The 21,121-nt window shown below is 43.0% G+C and overlaps 1 protein-coding gene across 2 annotated transcripts in view; it reads left to right on the forward strand.

Annotated features, from left to right (window-relative positions):
- The window catches only part of INTS6 (integrator complex subunit 6), a 242,077-nt gene that overhangs the window by 127,070 nt on the left and 93,886 nt on the right, over positions 1-21,121 (forward strand). For both annotated transcript variants that reach the window (XM_030200446.1, XM_030200447.1), the window contains one exon: positions 1,227-1,381. In XM_030200446.1, coding sequence (XP_030056306.1) covers positions 1,227-1,381 — 155 coding nt within the window. The remainder of the gene's footprint in view (positions 1-1,226; positions 1,382-21,121) is intronic.

Raw genomic sequence — 21,121 nt, forward strand, 5'->3', positions numbered from 1 at the left:
TTCTAGATATTGTCGCCTATCTTCCTCTTTCTGCAATCTCGTAGGCATCCTGTGGTAACTTTCTAATTGGTGCACTAATCCAGGTGCTAATATTATTTTATTTTTTTTTGTTGGAGGGGGTGTGTCGGGAGGGGTGGAAAGTGGGCATCCATGAGTTAATCAGCACAGCTACATTACAGTGTGCTAATTGGTTAGTGCTAGATTAGCATGTGAGCCCTTTTCACCTATAAAATAGGTGTTGATAAGTGCTCACATGATAACTTTTTTAATGGTGGCATGCTAATTGCTATATTAGCACTTGGCCGTTAATAGGAAAAATAGAAAATTAGCCATTTTTATCACAGCTGGAAAATGGCCTTAGCATCAGGGGCGTATCTGCGTGGGGCCTCAGGGACCTGGGCCCCCGCAGATTTCGCCCTGGACCCCCCTACCGCTGCCAACCCTCCCCCTCCGTTGTCGCCTACCTTCGCTGTCGGGGGACCCCAACCCCCGCCAGCCGAGGTCCGCGTCCTCCTGCCGCTGCCGGCTGCCGTTAAAAGAATTCCGTCAGCTGGCGGGGGACCCCCAACCCCCGCCAGCCAAGCCGAGGTCCTTTCATTTCTTCTTCCAGTAAAGCTGGCGCCGAAAGTTTCTTCTGAGTCTGACGTCGCTGCACGTTCTGTTTCTGAGTCTGACGTCCTGCACGTACAATGTGCAGCAACGTCAGACTCAGAAGAAACTTTCGGCGCCAGCTTTACTGGAAGAAGAAATGAAAGGACCTCGGCTTGGCTGGCGGGGGTTGGGGGTCCCCCGCCAGCTGACGGAATTCTTTTAACGGCAGCCGGCAGCGGCAGGAGGACGCGGACCTCGGCTGGCGGGGGTTGGGGTCCCCCGCCACCGAAGGTAGGTGACAACAACGGAGGAGGGAGATTGGCAATGGCAGCGGCTGGGGGGAGGGGGATCGGCAATGGCGGCGGGGGGGGGGCTATAATGTGCCCCCTCACTCTGGCCCTGGCCCTGGCCCCCCCTACCGCCGCAGTTCAGATACGCCCCTGCTTAGCATGCAGGAAAAACCCACATGAGGGTGCACTAAGGCCACTTTATACTGCAGCTTAATAAAAGAACCCCTAAAACAAATACCAGCTGCTATTAATAGAACAATGACCACAGTGTCCTGGATAATGGTTCCAGGTGAAAAATTCTATATTGGATTAAATAAAAAATGTTATTTATCTGCCTGCCTTTAGATGGACCGATGGATTTATCAAGACTCTTTGGAGCCCAACCTTGGCACAGCTGTCATAAACTCATCTATGTTAGACCAAACCCAAAAACGGGGGTTCCCATAGGTCATTGGCCTATTCCTGAATCCTTTTGGCCAGATCAGAATTCTCCAACACTTGTAAGTACTTTGTCAAATTGTTTTTATTAATGTCAATTCAATCTCTTGCAAAAATAATATAGTATACAAATATAACCAAGTCCATATTAGTAAAACATCACAAGGTATAGAAGCAGTGAATTTCGATTTTTATTTTTTACTACCATACCCCAACCCACCCCGCTATCACACCTGACTACCTTTAACACTGTGGTCATAAATACAGAACAGTCCAGCATAGGCCCATTTAATACTACCTCCCAAAACAGCAACCTCAAGCATAATTTTCAGCCTTTTCAACTCCCCCCATTCCCCCTATCCTAACCCACTTGCCCCACCCCCTCAGAACACCCAAGCCTCCATGCCAGCCAATCCTTCCCTCCCTCCATAATCAACCATGAAAAGTTTGTTACTTATATCTTCCAGTTGTAAGTACTTTAAATGTAATCAGTATGATTTTTATGTTAACACTAATGGTCTAGTTTTTGTGTTGCTAACGTCCCTATTAGAAATCAGTTAATATAGAATTCCAAACCGCAAAAGACCAGATGTATTACACAAAAAATGGGGAAAAAGTTTTAGTTAATCTGTATGATGCAAAATGCTGAGGTAGTTGTTGCTTGATTTTGTATAATTTGTAGATAGTCTTGAGCTGAGTATGGATTTAATTTAGGACTGCACATTCAATGCATTTTTAATATGATTAACACATTAAAATTTTAACATGTTAATAATTTTAATGTGTTAATTGCATTTAGCTCCTTGCTAGAGCTGTACCGAATAGTATTTTACTATTCAGTTGAATACAAATAATGGGCATTGAGCTTTAACATAAATAATAAAAGAAGCAACATGAAATCAAAGATCAAGTGTTTATTTCAGTAGGATTTTAGCACAGTAGAGCCCCAGATTATTTGTATTCGATTTTAAATCGCTATTCGGCTGAATACGAATAATGTATTCAGGGCCGAATTGAATACAAATATTCGGTACAGCCCTACTTTTTGCCCCGCTACCTGTATCTCTCTTTCCCTTTTCTTCTGTCAGCTTTCTCCTCCTGCTATCTTTCTTTCCTGCTAGACACATGCTGCTTTCTCTAGCTGGAAGCCCTCCCTCTGTAGCTCCCACCTCCGACAGAACTTCATTTTTCCTGCAGGTGGAACACTACAGAAGGAGGGCTCCCATCTAGAAAGAAGCAATGTATATCTAGTACTGCAAGTTGTAAAGGTAAACTTGGAGTGTAGAGGTAGGAGGAGGTAAGAGGCAGGCAGAGATGCTGGGACCCACTGGAGAAAGAACGGAGAATTCCAGACCGGGGAGAGGAATGAGAGATGCTGGAGTACAGGTGAAGAGGCAGCCAGGCAGAGATGCCAGGACCCGAAATAGGGGATGGAACAAACAAACAAAAAGAGCACCCATGGAGGGAAGGAAAGGGAGAAGAGAATAGATGATGCCTTTGGGAGGGGAGGAGAAAGGAAGAGAGAAGAAACAAGATGGCACCCATGAAGCGGAAGGGAGGAGATTTAGATATATTTATAATCAACCCTTATTTAGTGTGGAGAACAATAATACATACACAGTAAAACAAACAAATAATTACAAAACACACAAGTCAAAAGTCTCAGGGAGGGGAGGGCAAGAGAGGAGATGGAAACTAGATAGAGGGGAAAAGAAAAGAAATAATGAATGGACAGGATGCCCTGGAAACAAAGCACAGACGGAGGTAGGGGCAAGATGATTAGGAAAAAAAGATCAGATTACAAAGGTAAGAACAGTGATTTTATTTTCAATTTAGTAAGTGAAAGTTCTCAGTTTTGAGAATTTACATTTTGCACTGTACAGAAGGAAATGTGAGAGGGACACTTTGTGATTAATCGTGTGATTAAAACTTTTAATCAATGTGCAGCCCTAATTTAATTTTACATTTATATTCTGTCAATAATTAATATTCCTGAGGAACAGAGAAGTGTGTTTTTTTTTTTTTTTTTTTAAAAGAATCAGCATTTGGTATTTTAAAATTCTGCATATGATACGATATAATTATTGTCTGAGTAATAATTTAAATGCAGTACAGAAGAACATGGTAACAGAATTTTATGCAGAATTTCCCCAAGAGTACTGTAAAAATGTATTGTAAAGCCTAGCACCGCCCCTGCTCTCTCCCCGGCCCCCCCCCCCCAGTAGTCCTCTCTCCCTTCTCCGGTTGCCTACCCTTCCTCCCTGTTGCTCCACCCCATCTCTTGCTTCCTTCTTTTCTCCCCACCCCCCACCAGCTGTGTCTGTCTCCCTCCTTCTCCAAACCAGGTTGAACATCATCCCACCAATGCTAGTTCCTTTCCTCCCCTCCCAGCTCAGTATTTTAAGGAAAGGAGAACAATACCGTGCTGGTATCTTGCTACAGATTAATGTGCAGAATTTGAATTTTTGTGGTGTGTGTGCCTCAATTAGGATTTATTATAAAAGCAACAGTAAATAGACTTTTAAACAGATGCTTTAGTAACCCCAAGCCTTTTTGTACTGCAAAAGCCATTTTCTCTTAAAGGATTTTTAAGCACTGAAAAAATGTAGCAGCCTTAGATGTTTGGAGATGATAAATTTTCATAAAAGCAATTGCACAGCTTGAGCTAATAATAGGGGTACTCCCAGGGTACTTTGCAGAGCTCTTGGTCTCATTTCCTGCAGCATATAAACAACTTAACCTGAAGCTTTGGTGTATATTACAATGATAGGAGAAATGTTATGCTTTTCATTGACTGCATTCACATATCTTGAATATTGTACAAATGTATATTGCTATTTGAACTTTTCTGACAGTAATATCTGATTACAGAATTTTAATACCTAAATACAGTTAGTATAGAATTTGATTGCTTGTACATTCACATACCAGTTTTTTCCTTACCTTCTGTTCTTGATGCATGTTGGTTTTGCTATGAATTAAGCATAGATTTTAAAAAATATAAACCCCATCCCCTTCTGTGCAAATTTTCATTGTAATTATGCCATCTAAACTCCTAAATTTTAAAGTTACAGAATGGTACATTTAGTAGCTTTTAGTTGATACAGATTTTGGTTTTAAAGGATTTCTCTAAAGATGAGTATCTTCAGTATTCTTAGAGTTAGATGGCATGTCATATACAAAGTCAGAGGAGCTGCTACTGAGCTCAAGAACTTAAAATTCACAAAGCTCTAGGTGGTGCCAGAGTCATTGAAGTCAGTGGTTCTTACTTCTTTTTTTGGCACTTGCTTTTATCTGGACCTCCATCCTCTTCTCTGTTCTTCTGTACGCCGTCTATTGGGCTGCTTATTTTGATCTTGTGACCATTTTTATGAATGAATGGACGTTAACATAGACTTCCAGCTTCAAGAACTACTCTTTATGTTTTATCGCAGAAACTAGATTTGCAGTGTTTTTATAATATAGTATACAAATATAACCAAGTCCATATTTAGTAAAACATCACAAGGTATAGAAGCAGTGAATTTCCATTTTTATTTTTTACTACCATTTCCCAACCCACCCCACTATCACACCTGACTACCTTTAACACTGTGGTCATAAATACAGAACAGTCCAGCATAGGCCCATTTAATACTACCTCCCAAAACAGCAACCTCAAGCATAATTTTCAGCCTTTTCAACTCCCTCCATTCCCCCTATCTTAACCCACCCCCTCAGAACACCCAAGCCTCCATGCCAGCCAATGTGGGATACAAATGTAATAATAAAATAAATAAATAATCGTGTCTAGGAGTAGGTTACAGCACTTATGATTGAAGATGCCACAAGGGCTCAGGAGAGATGGCTGCATGTTGATGGGATAATGCCTAGTCTCCAATGCTTTTTATTATGTCTCTCTTGTTTAAAAAGCCAAAACATTTTAAAGTAATGATGATTTTATAATACTTTATTTAATTAAGCTGTGTTTTGAGAAAAGACCACCAAGGTGATGTATAAAATACTTATAAATGGAGGTCACGTGATGCACGGCTAGAGGGTGGCTGTCGTCGTGCTGAGCTCCCCCCCTGCCTGAGATAGAACAGCGATAAAACGCATCGGCGAAATTGGTGATTCACCTGAAATTCAAGCGAAGTCCTGAGCTAATATCAGTGCAAATAAAACGCGACTCAGAAAAAGCGGATGGCAGCGAAATCGGGGAAAAAAGAGGGGACGAGAAGCCGGATCGTTGAATCCAAGATGGCGGACGCAAGGAGCGGGAGTCCTCCGACGGTGAGCTCCGCGTGGGCTGCAGAGGTAGCGGCAGAAGTATCTTTAATGCTGGAGGCTTCTGTAGATTTAAAACTGCAAAGAATCACAGAACAACTACAGGGAATAGACGACAAGTTGGGTGGAATTCAGACGGAGTTTGCCCAGTACAAACAGAGACTATCAGATGTGGAAGATTATGTGCAGAGACAGGAACAAGCAGATAAGACCCTGAAACAAAAAGTGGAACGCTTGGAGGCTAAATTAGAGGACCTCGAAAACAGGGCACGGAGGAGCAATATTAGAATGATAGGTTTGCCAGAAAATATCAAAGAAGCAGACCTGAGATCTGTATTGGAATCCTGGCTTCCTGCTGCACTTAATTTAACATTGGTAACAGGCCCGCTACGCGTGGAACGCGCCCACAGGCTAGGCCCTCTGCGAAGAGAGGATCAGAGACCCAGAGTGGTGATCTTTAAAGTGCTCAATTTTGCGCATAAGCAGGAGATATTTCGAGCGCTCAGGAAAGTAGAGCAGCTGAAATACGAAAATTGTGTGGTGCGCTGTTTCCAGGATTATTCCATGGCGGTTTCTCAGCAGAGGAGGGCATATCGAGACGTGTGCCAACTTTTGTTCACGAAAAAGATTCAATTTGCTTTACTTTATCCTGCCAGGCTGAAGGTTTGGTACAGAGGATCCCAACAGTTTTTCAACACGGTGGAGGAGGCGCTGAAATTTGCGCAGCAGGCTGTGAGAGCGGAGGGACCGGCATGAGTGATCCAGCCTGGTAGACCAAAACTTTCGAAACTTAACGAGAGTGCAGGATCTTGCTGCCTGATAACTATCTAAAGCTCGATATTCCTAAGAGAGCATTTGAAGAGTCCCATAACATATAATGTGATTTAATACAATGTTATTTAGATTATCTTTTGGGGCCTTCAAGATAAGAGTTAGATAAAGGATTGTTTTGTTCATATGAATACCTGAGCTACACTTGAGTGGGAAGATAGTAGGGACATGAACAGTGTGATTGCTAAGGGAGCATATATAGGTGGGAGGGGGAACTCGCGTGACTGGGCTTCTCTTTAGGAGCCATGAAGGGTCTGACAGGGGATAGACAAGGGGGGGGGAGAGGGAGGGAGGGGTTGAAGAGATATCCGGGAAGAATAAGGGGGGAAAATGTCTGGAATGGATGGTCGAGAGGAGGAGGCCTAAGGGCTGGGAGGTCTCCTCTTTTGATATTTGGGGAAACTAACCTTGCAATTCAAATGTATGATTACTGGATCTATGAGTTCACTTAAAATAGTCTCGTGGAATGTGGGGGGGGTTTCCTCCCCTATTAAACGAACTAAAGTGCTGCAGGAGTTACAGAGACAGAGGGCTGATGTGGCTTTGCTTCAGGAGACACATCTCTCCTCTGGAGAACATGCTAAATTTAAGAGGGGATGGGTGGGATCTTTGGTGGAGGCCCCGGCGGTGGGTCGGAAGGCAGGGGTGCTGATTCTCTTTCGAAAAGGCATTCCGCTTCGGATCGGATCCGTCTGGGCTGACCCGGAGGGCAGGTGGGTATTGACTAAAGTAGAAATTAATGGCTGCCCGTTGGTCTTCTGCAATGTTTATGCCCCTAATGTGTTTAATGAAAAATTTTTGCAGGATTTGATTAAGAGGCTGTCTCCGCATGCAGAAGGAGGATTGATAGTGGGGGGGGACTTCAATTTGGTATGTGACCCTCTCATGGATCGCTCCACCCTAACTTGCCAGGGTCCGGGAGGGAGTCGTAAAGCGCTGTCCTCCTTATGTAAAGCCCTAGCATTAGTAGATGTCTGGAGGGTATTACATTCATCTGAAAGGGACTACACCCATCTTTCCAGGGCACATGGTTCTCAGTCCCGCCTAGACTATTTGTTTGTCTCACACTCCTTGTTTTCTCAGGTGCACAAGGCAGAGATTGGTCCCTATGCAGTCTCGGATCACGCTCTGATATGGTTAAAATTGACGAATCACTTGAAGGGTCGGGGCAATTGGATGTGGAGATACCCCCTGGAGTTGGTGAGAGATTTGAGATTTCATAAACACCTATTAAATAGATGGGAGGATTATACTTATCACAATGGAGCCCATGTAAACCAGCCGGCTTTGTTCTGGGAAACAGCAAAGGCGGTGTTAAGGGGAGATATCATTTCCTACTCAACGCATAAAAAGAGAATGCGAGATAGGGAAATTGTTAGACTGGGAGGTTTGGTTCAGAGGTTGCGGAGAATATATGGGCACTCCCCCACGGTTGCAAATAGAATGGCGTTATTGGAGGCGCAGAAAGAACTCAATGAGTTATTACATCAACGGGCGACCAAGACCCAGTTGTATTATAAATATCGCCTGTTCCAATATGGTAATAAGGCAGGAAGTATGTTAGCTAGAATGGTTCGTAGGAAGGAAGGGATCAACCGGGTCTCACAGTTAAAAACAGGAGGTGGGAAGATGGTGAGAGAAGCTAGAGATATTGCGGACACTTTTGGTAAGTTTTATGAGGCGCTATATGCATCGGACCGAGACGTAGTGTTAGACAGCACTCTGTATTTGGACAATTTAGATTTACCTAGCCTCTCTGAGCGGCAGAGAGAAGAATTGAATGCACCAATTATAGAGGGAGAGCTGATGTTGGCATTACAGCAAAGTGCCTCTCATAAGGCTCCTGGACCTGATGGTTACAGAGTGGAATTTTATAAACAGTTTTACGATCAGGTCCAGGGGCCTTTATTGAATTTGTTTAACTCAATGGTGTCTAGGCAGACGCTCCCTGCTACATTTCGAGAAGCTCAAATTGTTGTGATACCTAAAGAGGGGAAAAATGTGATGGATCCGGGATCTTATAGACCCATTTCTTTGATCAATGCAGACGCAAAATTATATGCTAAGATTCTAGCCAATCGCTTAGCACTGGTTTTACCATCCCTGGTTGAGGAGTCCCAGGTGGGTTTTGTGCGGGGAAGGACGGCAGTGAAAAATGTTCGATCTTTATTGACATCTTTAGAAGTTGTAGCCAAAAGCCGCCTTCCGTCGCTCTTAGTGAGTTTCGATGCGGAAAAGGCGTTTGACCGGGTCAGTTGGTCACATTTATTTGCGGTACTACGTGCTTATGGTTTTGAGGGTTTTTTCCTGGAAGCGGTCAAGGTCCTATATTCGGAGCCGAGTGCTTATGTATGGGTAAATGAGGAGCGCTCGAGATCCTTCCGGATCTATAGAGGAACGAGACAGGGATGTCCCCTGTCTCCTCTTTTGTTTGTTTTATCCTTGGATCCTCTTCTCCGAGAAATACTACAACACCCGGAGATTAGAGGTGTACAGATAGGGAATTCTGAGTTCTTGCTTTCTGCCTTTGCAGATGATTTACTAGTACATCTCACAGAGCCGCACTCTTCTTTACCAGCTCTCCTGGAATTATTTACGGAGTTTGGAGATTTTGCAGGGTTCCGTCTCAATTACAGTAAATCACTGGCACTGCCCTCGGTGGAAGGTCTAAAGAAAACGTGGGGAGAGAGATTTCCTCTTCGATGGGCACCGGGATCTTTCAAATATCTTGGTCTACATATCTCGATGAAAGTCTCAGAGCTGTATAGTTTGAATGTTTCTAGACTGTTGGGGAACACGACGGAGAGATTACGTGCTTGGCGGTCGTTGCCTCTGTCTCTCAGTGGACGGATTCAATTATTCAGAATGGTAGAGTTTCCTAGGTGGCTGTATTTATTGCATATGTTGCCCCTCTATTTGAAAACAAAAGATGTGAATTTGCTGACCAAAGTGATCAGATGCTTCTGCTGGGGAGGTAGAAAAGCAAAATTGCCAATACATATATTGCAGGGGACTTGGAGGGAGGGAGGCCTAGGGCTCCCGGATCTAAGGAGGTATAATTGGGCCTGTCTTTTGCGTCATCTTGGAGATTGGTTTTTGGCGCGAGATGATTATACTTGGAGAAGGTTGGAAAGCCAATATTATGCACCGTGTCACTTTCATTTTCTTTTGCAGGCTCCTAGTAAATCGCTTCCTCCTGATCTACGTTCTAGTATACTTGTGTTCCCTTTACGGATGCTTTGGAGAGATATGATGCGGATGTATGGCCTGAATAGGTGTGTATCAGATCTGCTCCCTATTCAGGGTAATCTGTTGTTTCGGCCGGGCTTGGAGAACGCGGTTTTTCGGACCTGGTCGAGACATGGGATAAATCGGTTGGAGCATGTATTAAATCGACAAGGCCGCATGTTAAACCTAGGAGCACTGGGGCTGGGATATGATATGGGCGGTACTTTTGCCTATGCCCAGTTAAAACACTATGTGGATTCATTGGAGATGGAAGCCTTGAGCGCTGGACACTGTCGCTTATTGAGACAGTTTTTCCATTCGGTACAAAGTGAACGACTATCTATTTCTGGGTTACATAAGGTTTTGGGGACACTTTTGGCGCCCAGGGATCGGGAGAGCATTCGTCAGAGATGGGCAGGAGACTTGGAAAGACCACATCTTTCTTTAGATTTCAATGTTTTGACGGCCAGGATACGGAGCTTAACGGGGAATGCAGGGCTTAGAGAATGCCAATATCGCATTCTTCATAGGGCCTATCTAACGAAGGCTCAGGTATTCAAGATGGGAGGAGTTTCTACACCTCTATGTGGGAAGTGTGGGAGGGCTCCGGGATCTTTCTTTCACTATTTATGGAGCTGCTATAAAGTGAGACACTTTTGGGATTCTATTGCCCAATACCTGGCGGATCTTTTGGACTTGAGAATCATGTGCTCTCCGATGGGAATCTTGTTAGATAAATATGAAGCTTTTCTGTTGCAGAGGGGGTCGGCCCGTCAAATGGTTCGGAAGGCCTTTTTGATTGGTAAAAGACTAATAATGAGTCAGTGGATGGCGGAGACCCCCCCGGACTTCTGGCACTGGCGCAACAAGTTACACGAATTTGTATTGTTTGAGAGAAGAGGGGTGGGGAGCTCCCCTGGGAGGTTGAAGCGGTTTTTGGATGTTTGGGGACCATATATTAATACTCTGTCTCCTAAAGGACACAGTTTAATGGTGAACTCACTTTAGATGTATCTTGAAATTGGATCATCCTTCATGGTAATAAGTTAAAATCTGGAAATCTCTCAACAAGGGGTGGGAAGTAGAGGGAGGGGGGAGGAAGGGATCTTTGTAGTTGTTTCACTATATCACAACACTTTTTGGTAATAACATGCTCCTCATAACGTTTAAAAAGTGGTGGAGATTGGTGTGAGATGGGGGAACATATGAGTTTTGAACATATTATTTTGGAATGTGGATATGGGAGAAGGGAAGGCTGTGCTAACACATCAATGAAAGTTATTATTTGTATATTGGCCATGGTGAACACTGTTGATAAAGCATGGCTAGGGGGGAGGGAGGGGGATAGGGGGAAAAAGTTGAAAAAACGTGATGACTGTAAGTAGTGGGGTAGCTCCCCTGTTTTGTTATGATTTTAAAATTGTAATGTTATAACACTGTTAAGGTATTGAGTCGGATTTGTATTTCTTCAAGTCATCAATAAAAACCGTTGAAACATAAAATACTTATAAATATAATTATAAACAAGATGGAAACAAATTTAAAATACCAAATAGCAACAGAGCATGCAATTTTTTCCTCACTTGTGCCCCATTAATATTTTTTTCCAGAACGGACAAATCTTAGCTTGATAATCCCAGCAATATAAATCTGGTAAGGGATGCTTGTCTGTGAAGAAGGGATAATTGTTTTCCTGTCCTGGCTATTGTGCCAGGATGACAACTCACACACTTCCATTTTGGGAGGTATCTGTTCTCCGTTCCTTGGAGACATCATAGAGACATGGGCCTTGGTCTTCAAACTGAAACTAAATGAAGAGATGACCAAATTCCTAGTTGTGTCAAGCCCTTCCATCTGATGTTCCACAGCCACTTTACTATCGTTCAGACCAGATTTCCCTTGGAACACAGCCTTAAAGTACTTGGGGTGATACTCGACCAAAACCTGAACTTCAACAACCAAATAGTAACAGTCACGAAAAAGGCTTTTAGGATGCTATAGAAACTAAGAAGAATCAGGAACTTCTTTCCCATCTTAACCTTCCGTCTACTGGTGCAACTAGATTACTGCAATGGGCCCTATGCTGGATGCAAAGACATGAATCTAAAAAAAAAACTACAAACCATAGCGCACCTAATTTTCAGATCACCATGCTACCACAGGGCCTCCCCCCTACTACAAGCACTCCACTGGCTCCTCATAAAAGTCGGGATTAGCTTCAAAATCTCTGCCCTGGTATTCACTATTCTCCAGGTACTATCTCCAGAGTACCTTGTCACTTCAGTTGATCTCCCCTCGAGGAATGCATCAATGGTCACTGAACCTTTATGACTCTTCACCACCAACAGCACAAAGGAATTTGATACAAATCTATATACGCCACATGTTTCTCCTACCTATTAACCAAAACCTAGAACTCCCTACCACCAGACATCAGAAATATCATGAACGGACTTCCGGTGACGTCACGATCAGCAATGGCGATCTGAAAACGGAGCTGCCGCTTACCAGCCTGAAAATTAGCTAGAAAATAGAGTCACCGCGGACCGAAGCGAAAGGCGAGCAGCAGAGCGGGCAGTGAAAGGAATGTGAGCTTACAAATGGCGAACTCGAAGCTCAAGACGGCAGATTTAACGGCATTCGGATTCCGCCAGCGTGAACACGTGGCAGGGAAACAGGCCGGTGATCAGAGCGGCCAGGGAAGCTCCACAAGCCCGCGATCTCCAAATGACCAGAGAGCACACGACGAGAATAGCGAGAGCGAGGTATCGACGGATAAATGGGAGCAATCCAGCACATGGTTGCTGGACATAAAAAAGGAAATCAAAGAGATGCGGCAAGATTTCGCACAACTAAGTGCGGACCTAAGAGAAGAGATTAAAGACTTGGGGAACCGAGTCAATGAGATGGAGACTGGACTAGAGGAGCATGCAGAAACTCTGACAGTGATCGAACAACAAATTATAGACCAACAAGCAGACATGAGGTTCCTCACGGACAAGGTGGAAGACCTTGAAAACAGAAGTCGGCGATCCAATATCCGGGTGCGGGGCCTGCTGGAGCTTCCAGAATTTAACAACTGCGAGAAGGTAGTGCAAGATATAGCGGCCCACCTTCTATCTACCCCGGACCACACAATAGCGCCAGAAACAATTCGGCTAGAGCGCGCACATCGGTCACTGGGATCAAGATAGGCCAATGTGCCTAAAGACATAGTGGCCTGCTTTACAGAGTTTAAAATTAAAGAGGAGATCATGCGTCAAGCGAGAGCAGCTAGTCCTATCACATGGGATACATACCCCATTGAACTGTTCCAGGATCTAGCGGCCACCACTTTAAAGAGACGAGGAGCTCTGCGCCCACTAACGGAAAAGCTTCGAGAAGAGGGCATCAAATATAAATGGCAACACCCATTTGCCCTAGTGTTTTACAAAGAGGGCAAACAGCGCCGTGTGATATCGCCTGAAGAGGCCCAAGAATTCTTGGCAGGATAAGGCAGGAACAGCGACCTCCGCACGAAAATCGACAGGCCCCCCCGAGACAGAACAAGCAGAAATGGCAGCGAGTATCACAGGGGCGGGGACGGCTGAGACACCAGGCATCGGATCATACACTGGCAGCTGGAAAAGGCACATGAAAAAGCATCCCACTTTGGAGTATAAAACCTGCTTTATAAAGATCTGCCCATCTAGAAAACTGGGCCAAGCGGAACTTTATTAATACAAGACAAAAGCCTAGAGCAACTGAGCAGGCTGGTAACGAACGAGGGAACGGAAGTCCACATTCTTATAGACATGCCCCTAAAAGAGAGAGAGGCATGTTATTTCAGGTTATTGGGAAGAGAGGGAGGGGGGTGGAGGGGGGGCGAGGGGAAATGGTGGTGGATATATAGCAGACTGTTTATGTGGCATTGGGTGATAAGGTGTTCAAGTGTGTAACCTTTAACGTGCGGGGCCTCAACTCGCCTAAGAAGCACCAGCTAGCATTCAAAGAAATGATACGCTTGCGAGCTGACATGGTGCTCTTGCAGGAGACGCACCTTAAAAAGTGTCATGAAAAGCTGGTGTGTCATAGGCGATACCCCCCTATATTCTCATCGTGTATAGATAACTCAAAACAGAGAGGGGTATTGATAGCGTTGTCGGGGTCACTCCCATGGCAGGTTCATCATACCATAACAGATAAAGAAGGTAGATTTTTGATGATATTAATTTCACTGTTTAATGTTCAATATACAATTGTGAACCTGTATGCACCAAACACAGGACAGGGAATGTTCATCGAGGAAGTAGAACAACAATTGCAAAGACATCAACAGGGTCATCTTTTGCTGGGAGGAGACTTTAATGTCACGATACACCCCCCCGTTAGATAACTCTGCAGGCCAGGCAGTGTACGCTAAATTAGATTGGAAAAAATTGAAGGGATTCCTGGCAAGGTGGGGACTGATGGACCTATGGCAGGCTAAACACGGGCAGGAGCGAGATTATACCTACTACTCTTCTAAGTATGGGTCATATTCCAGAATAGATGGGAGATGTGACAATTGCAGACTGTTGGATTATTTGTAGTAAATAATTAGCAGATTTTAGTACACACAGCTTCAGCTTTAGAAATGTTAATTTCTTTCTTCATCTCTCTCTCATTCACCCCTGAATAATTCACTGCTGAGTCACTTTAAAGTTGAAGTAACAAAACATCTGTTTACTCACAGTTTGTAGTTTGATTATAATCAGACAGGCTTATATATACATATTACTATACATTTGTATTATCAGCTCCTTCCATGTGCTTAGATGGTAATGGATGCTCACACCACCATAGATCCTCTCAGGTTAGGAGAGATCATGAGCTCCATGTGCTCCATGTGCTGCATGTGCTGCATGTACCCCCACAGGAAGTTGCATAGCTGTGTGACCTCTCTAAGTAATTCACATCAGAGGTCACAGAGTAATCACAGAGAAATAATAGGTGACAGGCAATGCATGTAAAAATACAATACATTCCAACAAACCCCTTCTCATGCATAACTGTCATGCAATTATTTATTCATACAAAGTCCAAGCTTTATACGCAGATTCACAAAACGTTCTCTGGGTAACGGTTTGGTCATGATGTCAGCTGTCATCTCACTGGTGTGACAATAGTGTAGACTGATGACCCCTTCTTTTGCCAACTCTCGCACGTTGTGGTATTTCGTTGCGATGTGCTTGGTGCGTGACTGAACCTTGTCATTCTGTGACAGTCGGATGCAGCTCTGATTATCTTCCATTATCTGGATTGGTCTTTTTTCAGCTATTCCAAAATCCAGCAAAAGTTTTTCAATCCACATCAGTTCTCTGCACGCTTCCGATACGGCCACGTATTCAGCTTCTGTAGAAGACAAACTCACAATACTTTGTTTATGACTGGCCCATGAAATTTGTACATTTCCATACATAAACACATATCCACTTGTGGATTTATAATCAGAATGATCCCCTGCCCAATCTGAATCACAGTAACATATTAGTTTTGGATTACTATTGGCTGAAATCTTTAATTTACAATCAATGGTACCCTTTAAATACCTTACCATCCTTTTAACTGCAGTCCAATCTGATTTGGTAGGTGAGCTGACCCTTCTGCTCAAAATTCCTACTGCATTTGCTATATCAGCCCTGTATGTGGTAGCTAGATATATAAGCTTACCTATGGCTGATCTATATTGGATGTTATCTGGTAAAGGTTCTCTTACTGTTTCATCCTTCAGAAAATCAGTGATCATGGGAGTGCTTACAACTTGGGCATCTTGCATACCTAAACTTTCAATAAGCTCATTTATTTTCTGCTTCTGGCTTAGAAGATAAGAACCATCATTTTGTTTCTCAATTTCTATACCAAGATAGTATGACACATTACCAAGTTCTTTTATCTCAACATTGAGGTTTAAACACTTTACAATGTCCTTGTACTCTTGCTCACTTTTGCTTGCAATGAGCAGATCATCAACAAAAGCTAAAATGTATGCATATTGTCCATTTGTGCACCTAGTGTACAAGCATTTATCTGCTTCACCTTGCTTAAATCCTAAATTTGTCAATATTTCATGCAATTTTTCATTCCAACATTCTGCACTTTGCTTTAATCCATAAAGACCTTTGTTTAATTTACACACTAGCTGTCTTTGTTTTGTATTTATGAAACCTGTTGGTTGTTCCATGTACAAGTCTTCAGTTATTTCTCCATGAAGAAACGCTGTTTTCACATCAATGTGTTTGACTTGCATGCCTTTTGAGACTGCAATGCTCAGAAGTGTTCTGATTGTCGTGTGTTTCACTACAGGTGCAAACACTTCATCAAAATCTTCTCCATATTTTTGAAGATATCCCTTTGCCACTAATCTGGCTTTATACCTTTCCACTTTTCCTTGTGCATTCCTTTTTAACTTGAATACCCATTTGCATCCTATAGCTTTCTTGCCAGGAGGTAATTTTGTAAGAATCCAAGTATTATTTTTATCCAATGCATCAATTTCTTCTTGTGCAGCTTTATGCCATTCAGCAGCTTCTTCTGCTGGCATTTTCTCAATCTCATCCCATGTTAAGGGCTCTTGAGCTTCTGCTGACTTTGTTAGGTAAGACAGTCTTGGGGGTGGAACACCTTTGTTTTCCCTGGATGAGCGTCTGACAACAGGTTGGTCTGACCTTTCCGCATCCTCTAAATCTGAGAGTTCTTCTCCAATTGATTCCCCTTCTCCAACTGTACTGTCTTCTTCAATGATCCTTTCTGTGTCTGTTTCCTCTGCCTGTTCCTCGTTAGATACAGGTGAGTTGCTTTCAGACATCTGCCTTGGTATGGCATTTATATACACTGGCATGTCTATTATGGTTCTAGTTTCATATTCTGGATGATAAGGCTCATCTGGGATAATCCAGCCTTTATCAACCCTCTTGTTTTCATCAAAATATGTAACATGTCTTATGCCAACAATGCCAGTTTTCAGATTCAAAATTCTATATCCTTTGTGTCCTGGAGCATAGCCAACTAAAATGCCCCTTTCTGTTGTGGAATCCAGCTTATGCCTTCTTTGCTTTGGTACATGAGCATATGCTGTACTTCCAAATGTTCTTATGTGTGACAGGTTTGGCTTCCTACCCTGCCATGTCTCATGTGGTGTGCGCTCAGCGCCTTTAGTTGGCATTCTGTTTTGTAGGTACACTGCTGTGAGAATGGCTTCCCCCCATAGTCTTTTAGGGAGATTGCTATCTGACAGCATACATCTGGTCATTTCCACAAGTGACCTAAATTTTCTCTCTGCAACAGAATTTTGCTCTGGTGTATAAGCTACTGTTGTGATATGTTGAATGCCTTCTTGTTCTAGAAATGTGCACATGCTTTGTGAAGTGAACTCACCACCATTGTCGGTCTGAAGAACCTTTGGTTTTCTTTCAAATTTATTGTTCACCATGGCTACGTATTTCTTCAGCATGTCTGTGACTTGACTTTTCTCTTTCAGCAAATAGGCCACACAATATCTAGAGAAATCATCCAAGAATATTAGCACAAATCTGTTATTTCCCAATGATGGGATATTAAACGGTCCACATAAGTCACTGTGTATTAAGTCCAGCACTTTATTACTCCTATTTCCTGTGTATGCAGGAAATGAGGGTCTCACACCTTTTTGAGTAACACAGTCTATGCATTTCTCCATTTTACCAGCATCTGCACTTATCTGAATGCCGGTGGCCAGTTGCTTACTGTAAAGATCCTGGATCACCTTAGAATCACGATGTCCCAGGCGGCGGTGCCAGATTTCCAGACTACATTTACCATCATTCTTCCTTACTTGCGCCAGATGTGAGGCTTCACCTGAAATGCTCAGTTTATAAACATCATTATGCATAAAAGCTTCAGCATACACTTCATCATTTTTAGAGATTGTGCACTTACTGTTTTCAAAATGAATCACAAATCCCTTCTTATCTAATGTAGATACACTAAGCATATTGCAAACTGCTTGGGGAATATACAAGACATCACTTACAGGAATTTCTTTAACTTCATTAGACACTTTGCATTTTAAGAATCCAATCCCTTTTGCTTGGATCTTAGCAGTCCCTGCGTTTGCAGTTTTAAGAATACCTTCCTCTGGACACATTTCCTGAAAGAAATCCTTACAATTGGTTAAATGGCATGTGCTCCCTGAATCCAAAATCCAAGTACTTTCATTTGAATTATTATTTACCATAGTCAAAGATTTTTCTGCCATTAGAAAACCCTTGTGTTTATCTTTGTCCTTCATACATTTCCTGGTTTGAAAATTCTTTAGTTCCATTGGCTTAGGTGAGCTAGAGGGAGTGTTTTGTGTTTCCTTACACCATTTAGATACATGTCCCTCCTTTCCACATGAGTAGCAAATCAGCTTGCCCTTGGGTGGAGTTTTCCCATAGCTCCGCCTTCCTCTGTTCTTTGCCAAGAAATTTGTTTCATTTCTCTCTGACTTGCTTTGAGAACACATCTCCTCAGAATCATTTATTATGCATTCCTGCCTTAGTTTTGATGTTGTCTGTTCAAAAGATTGCCCTTCAATGGCCTCATTTACAGACCTAAAAACATCAAACTTCTTTGATAGTGAGGTAAAGAGAAATGCTCTTTTCAATGCATCACACATGGGAATTCCAGAAAGTTCTAACTTTTGAAATGAAGACATAAGATGCATAATGTGATCATTACATTTACTTTTATCCCTTAATTTGGTTTCATTCAACTCTGCTAACCAAATTGGTTGCTGCTTTGCATATGTAGTTGCATACATAGTTCTCAGTTTATATAAAATGTCCTTTGGTGTATCTTTTCCCTCCACTAATATGGCTTGTTTCTCTGAGAGAGCTTCCAAAAGCATGCACTTCACATAATAGTTTGCATTGTCCCATTCAGCCATATTTTCAGCTGTTCTGTCTTGGTCTAAGCATATATTTAATCTTTTTGCTCGAAGGAGACATATGAATCTTAGTTCCCACTGCTGATAATTAAACTCAGTTAATTTAGGCACCTTGAGAGAATAGAACAATGGTGAATTTCTTCCCTCAGCCATTTTCTTAGCCTTCTGTCTGCTGTGTGGGGGGAGAGAGAGACAGACTGAATCTTTCCTTTAAAACTTAAGAGAAAAATGTGGCCTTTTTTTTCTGCCTGGTAATATTTCTCTTCTTTTTCAATTCCTGAGCCCTGGGCCCATAACCCTTTTGTTGGATTATTTGTAGTAAATAATTAGCAGATTTTAGTACACACAGCTTCAGCTTTAGAAATGTTAATTTCTTTCTTCATCTCTCTCTCATTCACCCCTGAATAATTCACTGCTGAGTCACTTTAAAGTTGAAGTAACAAAACATCTGTTTACTCACAGTTTGTAGTTTGATTATAATCAGACAGGCTTATATATACATATTACTATACATTTGTATTATCAGCTCCTTCCATGTGCTTAGATGGTAATGGATGCTCACACCACCATAGATCCTCTCAGGTTAGGAGAGATCATGAGCTCCATGTGCTCCATGTGCTGCATGTGCTGCATGTACCCCCACAGGAAGTTGCATAGCTGTGTGACCTCTCTAAGTAATTCACATCAGAGGTCACAGAGTAATCACAGAGAAATAATAGGTGACAGGCAATGCATGTAAAAATACAATACATTCCAACACAGACAGGGTGCGTGAGACACATATTGAACCGCGCACCTGGTCTGATCATGCTCCGGTGGTATTAGAATTACGCACGGGAACTCGGCAGGTGGGCACACGATATTGGAGATTAAATGAGGCAATCCTACTGGATACTAAAAATATCCCAGTGATAGAAAAATATATCGAGGAATACCTCGAATTTAACGATGTGGGAGAGATCCTCCCGGAACACTTGTGGGAGGGTCTCAAAGCAGTCCTACGTGGACAACTGTTTGCACTGGGGGGGCACACATAGCTCAGACATGAGTAGAGCAGGAAGATAACATCGGAGTGGAGATACTGAGATTGGAACAAGAACATAAAAAAGACCCCAAAGACACCCGAGGACAGGTAAAAATAAATGAGCTGAGCTACAACTGGCAGAATTAGCTGCCAAACTGCAAATGGCACAACAAGAATATTTTGAATTTGGAGATAAGGCAGGCAGATTGCTAGCATGCAAACCCAAAAAGTTAGCGCAACGAAACCATATAGGAGGTATACAAACAGCAGAGGGGGACATTGTTACACAGGTGGAGCAAGTTCAAGAGGCATTCCTTGAGTATTATACAACTTTATATGGATCAGAACATACTCTAGAGGAAGATAGAATGGAGCAATACCTGCGAGAGGCGGATCTCCCGCGATTGGGGAGGGGGGGTCTGACCAGATGTCCGCTCCCATCTCATTAGAGGAGATCATGTGGGCAATAAAAGATATGGCGAGCGGTAAAGCTCCAGGCCCAGATGGGTTCCCCCCCAGATTTTATAAATTGTATAGTAAACTCCTAGCACCAGTTTTACAGAGTGTTTAATGCACTATCTGACTCGCAGGAATTACCTTATACCTGGAGATTGGCTGCGATAACCCTATTACTAAAGCCAGGGAAAAACCCACAGTTATGCAGTTCTTACAGGCCAATCTCGCTCCTGATCGTGGACTGCAAGATATTCACAAAAATCCTGGCCCGCAGATTACAAAAACAGATACCAGATATAGTACATGAAAGATCAGGCGGGATTCATAGCGGGACGCCAGACGTTTGATAATATTAGGTGCCTGATGCATGTCATCCAACAGGTGAGAGACGACCAGTCCCCAGCGATACTGCTTTCGATTGATGCAGAAAAGGCATTTGACCGTGTGGACTGGTCGTTTCTGTTCACAGTATTACAGCGGATAGGGATAGAAGGGAAGTATCTGAAATGGTTACAGCTATTATATCAGGCCCCATTGGCAACATTAAAAATTAATGGGATGTATACAAGAACATTTAAACTACAACGAGGGACTAGACAGGGGTGTGCGATGTCTCCACTTCTTTTTGCTCTCTCCTTAGAACCTTTAGTCTGTATGCTTCGGAGGGATAGGGAGGTAAAGGGAATGGTGAGAGGCTGGAGGGAACATAAACTAATGCTGTTTGCCGATGATATATTGCTGACAATCACGAAGCCAGACACATCGGTAAAAAGGGTAGTAGAACATCTCACACAATATGGGCAATTATCAGGATTTAAGCCCAACTTGGAGAAATCAACCTTTCTAAATCTCATAGTGCCTCCCACTGAGCTGTCGGCTCTTCAGACAGAGTTCCCCTTTGTGTGGGCGAACAAGTCTATTAAATATTTGGGTATTCAGATAACGCCGCAGCTGGAGGGGCTCTTTGCAGCTAACTTCCCCCAGAAAGCAGAAGAGCTATTTAGAGAGTTGGATAGATGGGAAGGGCTTAACGTATCCTGGAAAGGGCGCATACAAGCCATCAAGATGATG

The sequence above is a fragment of the Microcaecilia unicolor genome, chromosome 4 (assembly GCF_901765095.1).
Source record: "Microcaecilia unicolor chromosome 4, aMicUni1.1, whole genome shotgun sequence".
Classification (NCBI taxonomy): domain Eukaryota; kingdom Metazoa; phylum Chordata; class Amphibia; order Gymnophiona; family Siphonopidae; genus Microcaecilia; species Microcaecilia unicolor.